Raw genomic sequence first — 12,804 nt, 5'->3', positions numbered from 1 at the left:
ATTGACATTCTCCCTGTCCGACTACCATCAGTGCAAATTCCCAAATCCTAAAGTTTGGAGACTTGTCCGGGAAAATCAAATCGATAAAATCGACCTCCGAAATTGCCAAATTGTCAACGGCTGTTCCTCATTTGTGGACCCTAAATTCTATTTGCCGCGCTGGACGCGATTCTCAAACCTACGCCTCCTCCTTGCAGCTCGAGAAGTGGGCCGAGTGGCTGGGCGCCTATTGCAACTGCATAAGCGGCCTTGGAGATTCATTAGGGGGATGTTTCACTTCGGCCTGCATTAGTCCACATGCCTGCTTGCTTCGAATGGCTGACCAGTCAAAAATCTTGTGGTTGGCCCCCAAAGCACTAATCTGTTGGCATCAGCCTACCCATCTCCAGCTGAAAGCGCTACCTACCTAGGTACATTTATACTTAATTCCGATACATTAAAACCGAGTTGCTCGTCCACAGGATTTCACCCAAGCGCTTCGCTCGGGGTGACGCTGCCATACAAATGTCTCTCAGCATCAAACACTATAGTACACTTATTCTACTCTTCCCAACCCTGTACTGTATTATCTGCTGAAGGGCTGCCTTGGTAGGTTTTTAATATTCCAGACTGCCTCCCACTTATACTCGTCTCATCAATATATAACCCTCACCCAGCTCAATCACAATTATTCATTTTCTGACAGGCTCGAGGGATTTGACCCGGCAAGGTTCCTGCCTGGAAAAAGCGGCCATGGCCTTCCCCAAAACCAGAGAGAGTGCGAAAGAGCTCGTTCAACGGATCGCCTCGGAGCACGGCTACCTCGATTCAGCAACAGCGGTGAAGTGGGATACCCAACTGGATTGTGCGCGTGAAGGAGACTTTTTGAAGAGCGATCCAGTTACAAGCTCCAGTATTTCCACGTGAGAACCATATTGTAGCCGATTTAACAAGGTGTAGGTTGTAACTTATAACTAACTATGTGCGTACAAAGACCAGCCAGGCACCCGACTACCAGTGAGACGACCCGCTTCATGTTTGAGCTGCTACAGAATGCCGATCACAACTGTTACACCAAGGCAACAGCCCTTGGCGAAGAACCTTGTCTGTCTTTCCATCTCTTTCAGCACCGTGTCGTTGTGGAATGCAACGAGGACGGTTTCACCGATGACGACCTCGAGGCCGTTTGCTCCGCTTTTCAGAGCTGGAAGACAGGATCGCATGGACATACCGGGGAGAAAGGTATCGGATTCCAGTCTGTTTTCGCGGCAGCTTGGAAAGCCCATATCCGATCCGGGCACTTTTCCTTCTCTTTCAGTCACCTGACTGGCGACGCCGGCGTAGGGGAGATCGTGCCTAGGTGGGAGGATGACGATGGCTATCTGTCGATGACAAGAATCACACTTCACCTTCTCGGCACTGACGACACTGGAAATCTTGACCTTGTGCAAAAGTTGCATGAAACCATTCGAAAGCAATTCTTAAAGTTCCCACACACAATCCTCTTGTTCACGAAACAGTTGAAAATAATCCGCTTTACATTACACCGCATCGACGGAGCAGAGAGCTATTCCACCACATACTCAATCAAACACCCAAGTGTCAACCATGCGGTTGTGACAAGAGTCACAATGCGAAACGGGATCCAAGAAACACACATCGCGCATTATCATACCACGATGCACCAAGCACCGCAATTTGTGAGCCAAGGCGGTCAGATGCGCCATGGTCAGGTCTCACCCACGTCGGATGTTGCACTCGCCTTTCAACTTTCAGAGACATCAGTCCCCGTCATCGTGCCGCAGGATATAGTATCCGCATACTCGCCTGTCCGGTCAGCGGGCTTCACATTCATAATACACGCCCCCTTCGTCACCGACAGTAGCCAAGACACCGTCAAAGATTCGAAAGATAACTTGGCACTGATCGATCGAGTCGCTGGTGCGTTTTGTAAAGCTGTGGTGCAGTTTTGTGAACACCCAAGCTTGCGCTATGAATGGGTGAGGTACTTGCCAGACAGAAGCGACAAGACGTGGGATGCTTTATGGCTATCGTTTATAGACAAGGTCGAAATGTACCTGAGCCAGACACCGGTTCTGTACTGTCACAGAAAGCATGCTTTACACCGGATCGGAGACCTAGTCCGCCTGGGAGGCGACTTTTGTTGTGAGAACGGCGAGCCTTTGTTGGGGGATGAAGTTTCGGAGAACATAATCTCGCGGCGATATTTGATTGGTGAATTGGATGTTCTCATGAATTGGGGACTCAAATTCGCTGATCTCGGACACTTTCTTGATTGGCTATCAGAAGACCTTGATCGTGGCGCATGGTCACGGATCAGGTCAACGGGAACAACGGACAAATGGCACAGCCAGACAGCAAAGTTGTTGCATGAGCCATTCCTGAAAAACTGGCCCAAGTACAAAGCCAAGATCAAGACTATGAATTTGTTGCCGCTTGAGGGGGGTGACTGGGTTTCGGCAGCAACTGGTCCAGTCTTCTTCCCCACCTTTGACGGGAGAGATATGCCTCCACAAGTTGGGCTCCCTATCATCGACAAAACAATAACCAATGTGGACAGGATCAGGCTCTTCCAGGACTTGGGCCTGCGGGAAGCTCCCGTATCCCTGGTTCGGAGCAGAATTTTGGAGATATATGGGCAGGCCGGACTCCTGTCTAACATATCGGTGCAAACTTCAAAGCAACATCTGGTGTTTCTCTACGTGACTCAGCACTTGAAGTCTGTAGATGAAGCTTCCTACACCGATATTGTCGTTTTCGACATGGATGAACGTATTCGAAATCCTTCCAAAGTACTTATATCTATGTTTACCACTGCTGTGGCCCCTCGCACCCCTTGGCTACTGCTACATGGAGTGGCGAAGGACTACACACCAACAGGATCCACACCTCATTACTTTCTGAATGATGCATACTCATTCAATGCACCCCAGAAGCCGCCAAATCAGGCACACACTTGGGTCCAGTGGCTCAATATCTACCTCAACATTTCGAGGTATGTTCGACTTATAGGTGCAGATCTACCTGAGTCTGGGAAACACCTGCAAGAGTCACGGTATTGGCCACGAGGATTTCTTGGAGCGCTTCAGGTACATATTCAACAAGACTCACAGCTTGCACCTGAATTCATTACATGTCTTCAGAACACAACGGTCATGTGTCGGGATGGCCCAGAAGTTCTGAAGAATACCTTCTTTCCGACCAGAAATTTGGAAGACATCGTCAATCGATTCCTGGAGCCCTGCGCATCCTTTCCATTTCTACGGACACATGATAAAACCAGCGGTAGCATACCGTCTACATGGCACGTGTTCTTGAACAAGATAGGAGCTGGAATACCTCGCACTGACCTTGAATTTGCTTTGTCCATACTGCGTTACAGCGTGCGTGCTTTGCAATCAGGTGATCCCGGTATCATGAGTATCAGCAGATTGTTCAACTTGTATAGTTATATTCAGGCACAGCTTCAGAAGGAGACGGAGGTTGGTAGAGAGAAAGATGAGACAATATGGTGCGTTCATACTTATCCAATGTCTACACGTTCTAACAAACATGAGCATGCAGGAAAACGTTCGCAGATGAGAAAGCGATTTGCATTCCGCGGTTTTCCCCTACGATAGACCACATTTGGGCTTCTCCTAAGGAGTGCGTTTGGTATGTGAGCATTGATATTCGGCAGTCTTTTCTTTCTGTCTCTTTTCATACATCCATGGATGTCGGGCATAAGGGCGTTTCCGCTAACTTGCGCGAAACAAAAAGGAGCGCAGTTCGGCATCTGAATACCAAGCATGCTCTGCGGATTTACTTCGAACAATGGACATTCTTCTCTGACCCCGATAGACTACCTATCGAACAGCTGTTCACAAGCACACTAGGCATCCCAAACTGCACTTTGGATACATACGTTGACGAGTTGAAGAGCCTCAAACTTGCCAAATGTGTTGACGTCAAAGCCTTGTACAGAGAGATTGACAGGCTGTGTGGGATAGAGATTGAACAAGGAACCTCCCTTGGTTGGCTCAAGGAGCAATTCGAGGATCACAAACTTGTTTGCGTGGTACTAAATGGTCTACCATCCTGGCATAGACCTTCTCAATGCGGCTGGTCTGCCGATACTCAACTCGGGGAAAACATCCCCCTCGAAGAAGAATACAAGGAATTGCACTGTCTCTTTGTCTTTGTCCTTGGCTTCAAGCCACTGACCCTCAAAGTGGCGGTCGACCAACTGAACAACGCGGGTTGTCGAGGATCGGTTACGGTTGAGGAAATGAAGACACACTTGATGATGGTCAATTCACTTCTTCAAGTTTGCTCAGCAAAGGATGCGCAGCAGTCAAAACTCAATGGAGAGAGTAGGATCTTTCCTGTGAAATATCCTGAAGGAGGAGTTCAGTGCGTCTCTGCACAAACACAATTCTTCATCGTCGATCTAGAATTTATGCGACCTCTGTTCGAGGATGGCATGAAATTCTTCGACTTCAACCTGGAGAGGGTCAACGAACTGGAACCTTTTATTGAGTGGGCCGAACTGGGTCACAGATACGTCTCTCGATGTGCAGAGACGTGCATATCCGTACGAACCTCCGATGCGGAACGAAGTCCTCAAGTAGAACTACAATTTCAACAAAGAGCTCACGCCATTCTCAGGTATGTTCTTTAGGTCCGCAAAGACCTGAAATGCGTCCACTGACAAGTCGGATCACAGAGTTGCCAAGCACTTCAAAAGCCCCCGTGTGAGGACGGCGAGAGACACAGACTCTCTGTATGAACTGATACGAAATGCAAAGATTTTCGTCACTGATGCGATTTCTCTGGAAGTTCGCCTCTCACAGGATGGAGTCTTGCATAAGGCATCTCGAGGGGCACCGGCCATGGACCTTCGAGAGAAGAGTTCAAAACTCACAATTTACCTGCCGCGTCAAAACATTCCACAACAGTATATTATTCACAAGCAACTCCCAGAGAAGCTTATTCGGTGGCTTATGATGGAGCGAGACTCTAGTGTCTGCGGTGTGCTAAGCTACAAAGCAATAAGTGTGATGAAGGACATTTGGACCACGCCTGTCGAGACGCTGTCGATAGCCCTGGATGAATTGGGCATCATCACAGTCAGCACTCCGAATCTCGATCCGCTCTTTCAGTATTCTTCATTTGAATCAGAATCTGGCGTTTATTCAGAGAAATCTACTGGTGGATGGAGCGGCTCTCGGGGCGTAATGCAGAGTGGGGAGAGGAAGCTCGTTAAGGAATCAAAAGTCGACAACAGTTCCCGAGCAGCTCCAGACACTGCAGACGGTTGTGACACAAGTATCCATGCCGACGAGGGCTCCAGCAAGTCTTTCGCGCCGTCGACAAAGCAGGGCGCACCTTTCACCGTCCCAGTGATGTCAGCGGCTCAAAAATGGGATTTCTCAAAGTGGGACGAGACCCGTTGGTTGTGGTGATTGTCGTCTGGAGCCCTCAGGTTCCTGGAGGATTACCTTGGGTGAACATACGTTCTCTGGTCGCTATCGAAGCGTTTGACCTGTGACAGCGGGTGGATGACGAGGGGCGACCCGAGCCCTTTGAAGAAGAATTTCAATACTGTGCTAGATGTCAAATTTCAATTGTACCCCTTGATCATGCTGGTTAAGTGTCTGCTATAGGGAAATAACTGACCACAGAAAGAGTTCCCAGCCCTGGAGGGTTGCAGTACTTCACACTGGGAATGCGGTTGCTTTCTGCATTAGTACAGCATTTATTCCTGGGCAGTATGTGCTATAGGACCAGTATTCTCTGCCTTAGTGTCCGATGCCCAAATATTTCATTTGCGGTAATAATCGACCTTTGTTTCTGGCAGTTCTGTAGACAACAACATCAAGCGTTTGAGATCTTGGCTGAAATAAGTATGTTGCGAGACGAGAGAACGTATATCTACCACGACACAACTAACGGTTGTGAAGGAGAGACCCACCAAAAGATGATCTTCCCTTCTGTAAATTTTGAATCAATTCATCGCAGAACTAAAACGAGAGTACGTCATTATGCAAAATGCATTGTCCTTATCATCTCAAGCAGTAGCCTCCACAACCGGTGCTCCCTCGGACGATGGCATCTTGTCCGTCTGTCCGTCTCGATGTTCCACCTGCTTCTTCAAAGCCGCAAAATGTGTTTCCATAGCATTTGCAATGAATTGCCGCCCTGTTATCTCCGGGTACTTTTTCTTCGGCCCCTGGATGATCGTGTCCTTGCTCGGCTGGCTGAAAAACGCGATGGAGTACCGCTCTCCGTAGAAGTCGCCCGGTTCAGAGGGCGCTTTGACGCGGTGCAACGTCGACTTGAAGCGGTCGTCAGACCAGCGCATCAGCATATCTCCAATATTGCAGATTATGGCCCCCGGTTCAAAGTTAACCTTGGTCCAGGTGTCGCCCTGCGCGAACTCGGTGACCGCTTCGCGCCCGGGGCAGATCTCGAGGCCGGTCTGGCCCTCGCGCTGGAAAAGAAGCGTGACGAGGCCCCAGTCGGCATGTGCGCCCGCCCTATGCCAGACTTTCCCATCGTTGGACTCTGGTGTGGGAAAGTAGTGCAGCAAGCGGAGAACGTTCTGGCACTTGGGGTCGGAAGGGTCGTGAGACTCAAGGAAATAGTTGTCGGGGAAGCCTAGGCCCCTTGCAAGGCATACCATGAGTTTTTCGGATACTTTGTGGATGTGATGCATAAACTGGAGACAGTTATCTCTGAAACCGGCTAGGTGAGTGTCGCTCAACCACATGCTGTTATAGCCGTTGTCGCCTTTCCCACCAGTGAGCATGTTTTCGCCGAACTGAAGTTGGTATGACTCTTTGTTGTCTGCTGCACCCGTAGATGGCCTTATCTGAGAGTTCTTCTCCCAGCCAACATTGTTAGGGTTCCACGCCACCGAGGCCTTGACATCATCTGGTAAGGAGAAGAAGGCCTGAGAAGTGGCAAAGGCGTTGTCAACCTCGGCCTGAGTGATGCCGTGGTCCACAATAGAGAAGAAGCCGACATTCTCCGCAGCATCACACAGCTCTGAAGTGATCTCTTCCAATCTGTTTTCAAAGTCTCGCAGCGAGATCTGCAATTGTCAGTCCATTCCGGTGCTTGAAACATCGGTGGGTTGGCGCAACATCCCAGTCCACCAAAAGGGGAGCTAACTAACTCACCTTGGGTATCTGTCTATCAACGTATTTCGTTGTCATGTTGATTCCGCTCGTACAGTCCCTTCAACGGTACCTAGGTATTTTCAAATAGGTGGCAAGTTTAGGTCCTCGTGATAGATGATACTGCTCCGCACGGGCTGACGTGTGACAAGAAGATCAATGTAAGAAAGGACCTGCGGAGCGGCGGTTCTTATAACGTGGAGAAGGCGTGTGTTACACAGCGTGGTGGCTAGCTCAATTGAGGCTTGTTGATAAGCAGCTTCTGTTCGGCGGTCTCCGATGATATGCTACTGCGTGTGCAGTGCATGACTGGCTAGCATTGGCAAGGCGTATTGTCAACTACATCCGTGTACGGCATCGAATGCTCTAACAGGACACGATTTTCCTGATGATGGTGCCGGACCTAATCTATTTCTTAGTGTCTCTTGATCTCCTGAAACCCCAGGTGCCAGCCACATCACATAGTATTCACAACCAGATACCTACCTGTCCCTCGTTCCGAGACTTGATGAATACCAATACTCAACAAAATAGTGTCCCAATTTCTTTAGAAAAAAAGGGATGTGTGCATTAATGATATCCAAGCCACCAAGCCTGATTAGGAATTTGTGCAAATTCTCTCACATTTTGATGCTGAGGTTTCCCAATATGGAGGCCTGTCCGTTAGCTCTTCAACTCAAAATACAGAGACGTACTAGTAAAGTTGGGAACCACGTGGTGGTTACTGTTCAGTGGATGCGAGTTAAACGATGCGGCCTTTCAGATACCTACTTAAGCAGGTAATAAGCTTTAAAATCCACTCAAGGGTGCATAACTCGGTGATGGCCAAGAGACCTCGGGAGGGGCCTTGGTGGGTAAGTATACCCTAGGGTAGTGGAGATCGTCTAACCATCACCCAAGAGAATTAGTCAAGAACCTGGATCGAAAGTTGAAACCTGCAACAGATCAAGGAAAGGTAGTCTCAAGAAAAGAAATATGGGGGGTTGAAACAACTCATCTTGTAGGTTTCGAACGAAGCCGTGGCATGTGGTATTTTCACACATGAAGAACATCCCCCCAGCCTGGAAACACTTATTAAAGTGTAGTATTGCGCGAATTTGATTCCAGCAAGCCGACGGTTCCTAAGGATGTCACGCAATAGATCTTCGCAAAATGGGCTACCTAGGTGTGCTTGGACAGTATTTGGAGCACATTAGATGGGTGAAAGCACATGTGATCGTGGAGAATCGTAAGGTGCAGGCAATTTGTTACATCGTTCAACAACACCATGGATGCCATCCGTTGAACAGCGGCTCATCAAGATTCTTAAGAGGTTTGTCAATTGAATAAGGTGCCTACTAAGTATGAATATTGATGCAACAGATTGAATCAATGCCGAAGCGCAAATCCTGGGAATCGTGACCATGAACGCCTCGCCTCAATGTGAGATTTATACAACATCAGTTACAGTTCAGTTGGGCAGCTCAGCTGATGGCCACGTCGGATGTGAAGATCCAATTAAGCGGGTTGTTGTCGTCGAAGTGGTACTCGAATATGCCGACTTCCGACAGCCCGTAAATCATCCTGTTCTGTGTCGTGGCTATCGCCGTGAAGTTGGTCGAGCCCGCCGGGCCGCCGCTGAGGGTGGGCGCGCCGGCCGTCCAGGCGCTCTCATTCCAGAAGCTGGATGTCAGGGTGCCGTCCGAGGCGAGGAACGTCACCATCATGTTCGTCCACCCGTGGTCGCCGTACGAAACTGAAACCAGGTCCGGACTGGGGTTGACCATTGCTGCGGCGCTGCTTATAGAGACATCTGGAATGTCGTCAGTCATTGGCCCGGTGTTCATTTGCGCTTGTTGGATTAACCTACCGGAGCTGCCGTCCATCCAGGTGAAGTTTGTCTCCGGGCCGTTCATGATCTCCTGTAGCTTTCCCGAGTTGTCGAAGTGGTACACCCGCAACGCGTTGTCCATTGTACCATACTGACCGATGCCGTCGTTATCAGTGAAAGGGCGTAGTGATAATCCAGTTCCATTCATGGACAATTCGGTGCCGACTGGGCCGGCATATGACCATGTGTTGTTGGTGAGGTTGCAAAGCTGAATACTTCCGGATGGCTCTTGATATGTCAGGAATAACGAGTTGGTGCAGTTGTCGCAGATCTGCCAGTAGGCCGAAAGTTTGGAGCCCTCCATCGCCTGAGGCGCCAGGCGCGTGCCGAGCTCTCCTGCGAACCAGACTTCGCCGACAATGTCGGAAGCCCAGATCTCCGCCACCAGATTGTCGTTTGTCAGGTAGTACAGGCTGACTTGATACGAGTTCGTCACGGCTGCCAACGGTGTCCCTGCGAGGACGTCCAGTTCGTCTGCTCCGGTCATATTCAACACCGCCTGCGTGACATTGCTGTAGTACCAATTATTGCTAATCGAGTCGCGGAGGGACACTAAAATGGAGCTCTCAGAGTCTTGGTAGAACAAGGCCGACCGAGCGACACCAGTCGTATCTGTCCAATTTACCGCGGCCAGTTGCGTGTTGTTTAGGATTGCGAAATAATTTTGGGGTACGGAACTTGAACTGCTGCTCGACCTCTGCCCCTTCATGGTCAAAGTTACGCCGAGGACGGTGGCAAGCAGTACGAGGACGAAGCACAGAAGACTAATCGCCACACACATGAACATGCGGCTCCCCATGCCGCAGACCTTGACCTCGCGCGATTCCTCATCTTGGATCTGCATCTTGTCGTAGAACGGCGAGCTTGGCATACTGCGGTCACCGGTGAGGGGCATCGTGCTCAGATTCGACGACCGGGACATGAGGCTGCGGGGATGGGGATAAGCTGGAACTGGATCCGCAATTGATGGTGAGAGCAATGACGCTGGCATTTGCCCGTGCCCTTCCATCGCGGCGATTTTCTCACTGCCCGCATCGATGATGACGGGCATCTTGTCGTCGGCGAGATCCCATAACGGCGGTATGGCCTCCACTACCTCGGGCAGGTCGCTGTAGTCGTTGTTCGTCACGACTGCGGGTCTCGGAGGGTCGATATCGATTGTCGAATTTGTTGGTTGTGCGCCGTGAATTACTGTGGTCCCCTCCACCCACCTCGTCTCCATTTCCGCATTTGTGTCGGCACTGTGCCCTCTCAGCGCATTGGTCTCCGTTGGGGTCATGTTCAGGTCCCAGTGCGTCGTCCCGGCGATCTCGTCCACTATAAAAATATCCGGATTCTTGGTCTGGTTCCTCGGGTCGGAACCATACCTGGCAGCGTCACCCTCCATCGTGTCCCTGATCGCGGCGAACTTTCGTCGATAGACGGCGCGATCGGAGGAGAATGATACTTCGTCTTGGTCCGTGTTCAAACCAAGTTGCTGCAATATTTCATAATTCGTAGGTGCAGGGCGGTTGCCTCAAGCCATGGGCAATAGCAAGTTGCGGGCGATTCGACAAAGGAGTGACTGAGGGTGGGTTTGAGAGTAAAGCGCACCCAGCGCGCGCCGCCGGACAGTAGTGAGAGTCGCGAATGTAATGATCGTGGGTTGACCAGCGGAGAAGAAGAAAGATCGAAAGGTGTTAGCGATTTGGACCAGCCTGGGAAAGAGATCGACACCACAGAGGCAAGGCAAGCAAGGGCCTGGGCCCGGGAAGAAGGGAAGATAGTTTCATAGGCAGGGAATGGGGGAACGGGGAGTGTAGGAGGTGTCGAGTCAGCCATGTGTCGACGTGACAGGGTACCCTCCACAACGGGCAGTTCATCTCCAAGCGAGGACGGACACCGAGCACGAGACTTGCGGAACAGGCCGGCGGGACGTTGAGCCTAACTGGTTTCGCCTCTATTCCGCATGCGTCTGAGGACATATATGGCGTCTTCGTACGGTGGTTGAGCCTAAAAAGTTCTAGATATGTTGCCGAATAGGGCCTGGAGGCGGCGAGGCCGCGCTTGGCAGCAGCTTGTAATAAGTGATGTGGTATTTTCCAGCCCAGGACTTCTTCTAAGAGTCGAGACGGCGGTGATTTCTCTACATTCCGGGTCTGCGGTCCTCCTGTTCCAAGCTTGGCAGGCGTGCATTTCTGTCGGACTTCAATGGGAGGCGCTGGCGCTTCACGGTTCAGACGTCTGGATCAAGCGCGCGGTGATCTACTATGTAGACACCTAGGTAGAGCTCCCGGGGGACCCGCTTGCCGTCGCAGCAAAGGGACTCAGCCCTCAGGCCGTTGACGGTGGGGTGACACAGGGACAGGCAGGATGCAGGGGCTTTAAATTGAGCCTCGCATGCAAGGTTCATGACTCTTACAGTACACGACATGGCATGAAGTCTGTCGCGTGGAACAGCCCTAGCCGCTTGCGGCTCATTCAGCCCCCCCGTCGCGTGGAACAGAGCCCCACGCCAAGATCTTTTTGTGACCTGGACCAATGGCAGCAGCAATCCCAAGCTCTGGACGAAGTTTCCTCTATATTGACGATGAATATACAGCACAGCCAGGATCGACTGGTCGATCGATAGTAGATCAACCGAAGAGGGGCTGAAGTAGTTATGTGCAGAATGTCTGCCGGCAGAAACTCTAGATCCATAGATCAGATGGGTTCCATGTTGATTGCCGAGTTTCGTGTTGCCAGGAATTCCAGAGGTCGGCTCAGCTGGTTTCAGCGCTGCAAGTCTCCAATTCCGGTTGAGAGTCATGAACACAGCTAACTGACGAGCGCGTACTCACGGTGGCAGTTGACCCGAGTGCGCATGTGATCAAGTGGCAACATCGGCCATAACAGGCGCACGTGGGGATAGATGGAAGTGTTTCCAGCGCGATGAGGGTCGATCTGAAAGATGCTTTAACTTGCAGACAAGCATTCAGGGGTTTGTCGATTTCCTCATGGCTCAGCAGCCCCAATGAACGGAATAGAGGATGAAGGAATCTTGGTTTCGGGTGGCCCCCCATGGAGCAAACATGTTCGAAATAATTCACCCAGATCAGGAAACGGCGCCTACCGCTTGGGCACAGTCCAGCCTACTTCCCCCGACATTTGGTGCCGAATATGTTACATGGCCCACTGTAATATGCCTCCGAACATGATCTGATCTAAGTATGTTAATCAATGACATGAAGACCATCCCGTCCCAAGTAGATCAGAGAAGGCTGGGCTCTCATACTATCTGACTAGGATTGAGGGCTTCAAGCGCAGCGCGATTGGCCCTCCACGAAGCCCACAATATATAGCAGCCAATGAGATGCAATCGCAATCCAGAATTGGAAGTGCGAGAAAGGAGGGTTGGTTATGTCAGGGATATGAGACGACGTTGGCGGTTGATAATACTGGCTTTTATAGACCAAGCAGTCACTCTAGCCATCTTAGCCGCGAACCTTAATATATAGAATCTAAGGCATATATTCGACGCTGCCCATCGCCTTCTCTTCCTGGCCTGTTCGTCCCGTTGGATACATTTAGAAACGTAAACATGCGTTCCTTGAGCGTTGCAATGAGAAATGGTACAGCCATCTTGGGACCGAGTGTCTGAGCGCTGGCAGCGTAGACCAACTAGCATGACGGCACCGCGGATTATACTTCACCCCTGCTTTGGCGTCTTTGATCTACGCATCAGATACTGGGATGCCACGGACTAACAGGAGAGGGGGCTGAGAATTTCTTATGCAATCTCGGAAAATTCTTCAA

At 50.6% G+C, this 12,804-nt stretch overlaps 2 protein-coding genes across 2 annotated transcripts; both read right to left on the bottom strand.

Annotated features, from left to right (window-relative positions):
• Positions 1–5,970: 5,970 nt before the first annotated feature.
• On the bottom strand, positions 5,971–7,293 carry KVR01_009377 (uncharacterized protein). The gene is made up of 2 exons (XM_044782355.1): positions 7,164–7,293; positions 5,971–7,075 (listed from the first exon to the last, which is right to left on the bottom strand). Exons 1-2 carry the CDS (start codon positions 7,197–7,199, stop codon positions 6,050–6,052), a joined length of 1,062 nt encoding a protein of 353 aa, XP_044641879.1. The 5' UTR covers positions 7,200–7,293; the 3' UTR covers positions 5,971–6,049.
• A 1,330-nt stretch (positions 7,294–8,623) lies between these two features.
• KVR01_009621 (uncharacterized protein) lies at positions 8,624–11,041 on the bottom strand (the record flags this gene model as incomplete). Its single annotated transcript, XM_044783845.1, has 2 exons — positions 9,010–11,041; positions 8,624–8,952 (listed from the first exon to the last, which is right to left on the bottom strand). Exons 1-2 carry the CDS (start codon positions 10,415–10,417, stop codon positions 8,624–8,626), a joined length of 1,737 nt encoding a protein of 578 aa, XP_044642123.1. The 5' UTR covers positions 10,418–11,041.
• Between the last annotated feature and the right edge of the window lie 1,763 nt (positions 11,042–12,804).

Source organism: Diaporthe batatas (genome assembly GCF_019321695.1).
Source record: "Diaporthe batatas strain CRI 302-4 chromosome Unknown Contig00011, whole genome shotgun sequence".
NCBI classification, from domain to species: Eukaryota; Fungi; Ascomycota; class Sordariomycetes; order Diaporthales; family Diaporthaceae; genus Diaporthe; species Diaporthe batatas.
This window is presented reverse-complemented; position numbering and strand designations above follow the sequence as displayed.

Bases quoted from the DNA above. Each gene is read 5' to 3' on its own strand.
- KVR01_009377 (XM_044782355.1), bottom strand. From the start codon at position 7,199: ATGACAACGAAATACGTTGATAGACAGATACCCAAG. The intron at 7,076-7,163 runs GTGAGTTAGTTA...TGACAATTGCAG, and splicing joins TTGATAGACAGATACCCAAG to ATCTCGCTGCGAGACTTTGA.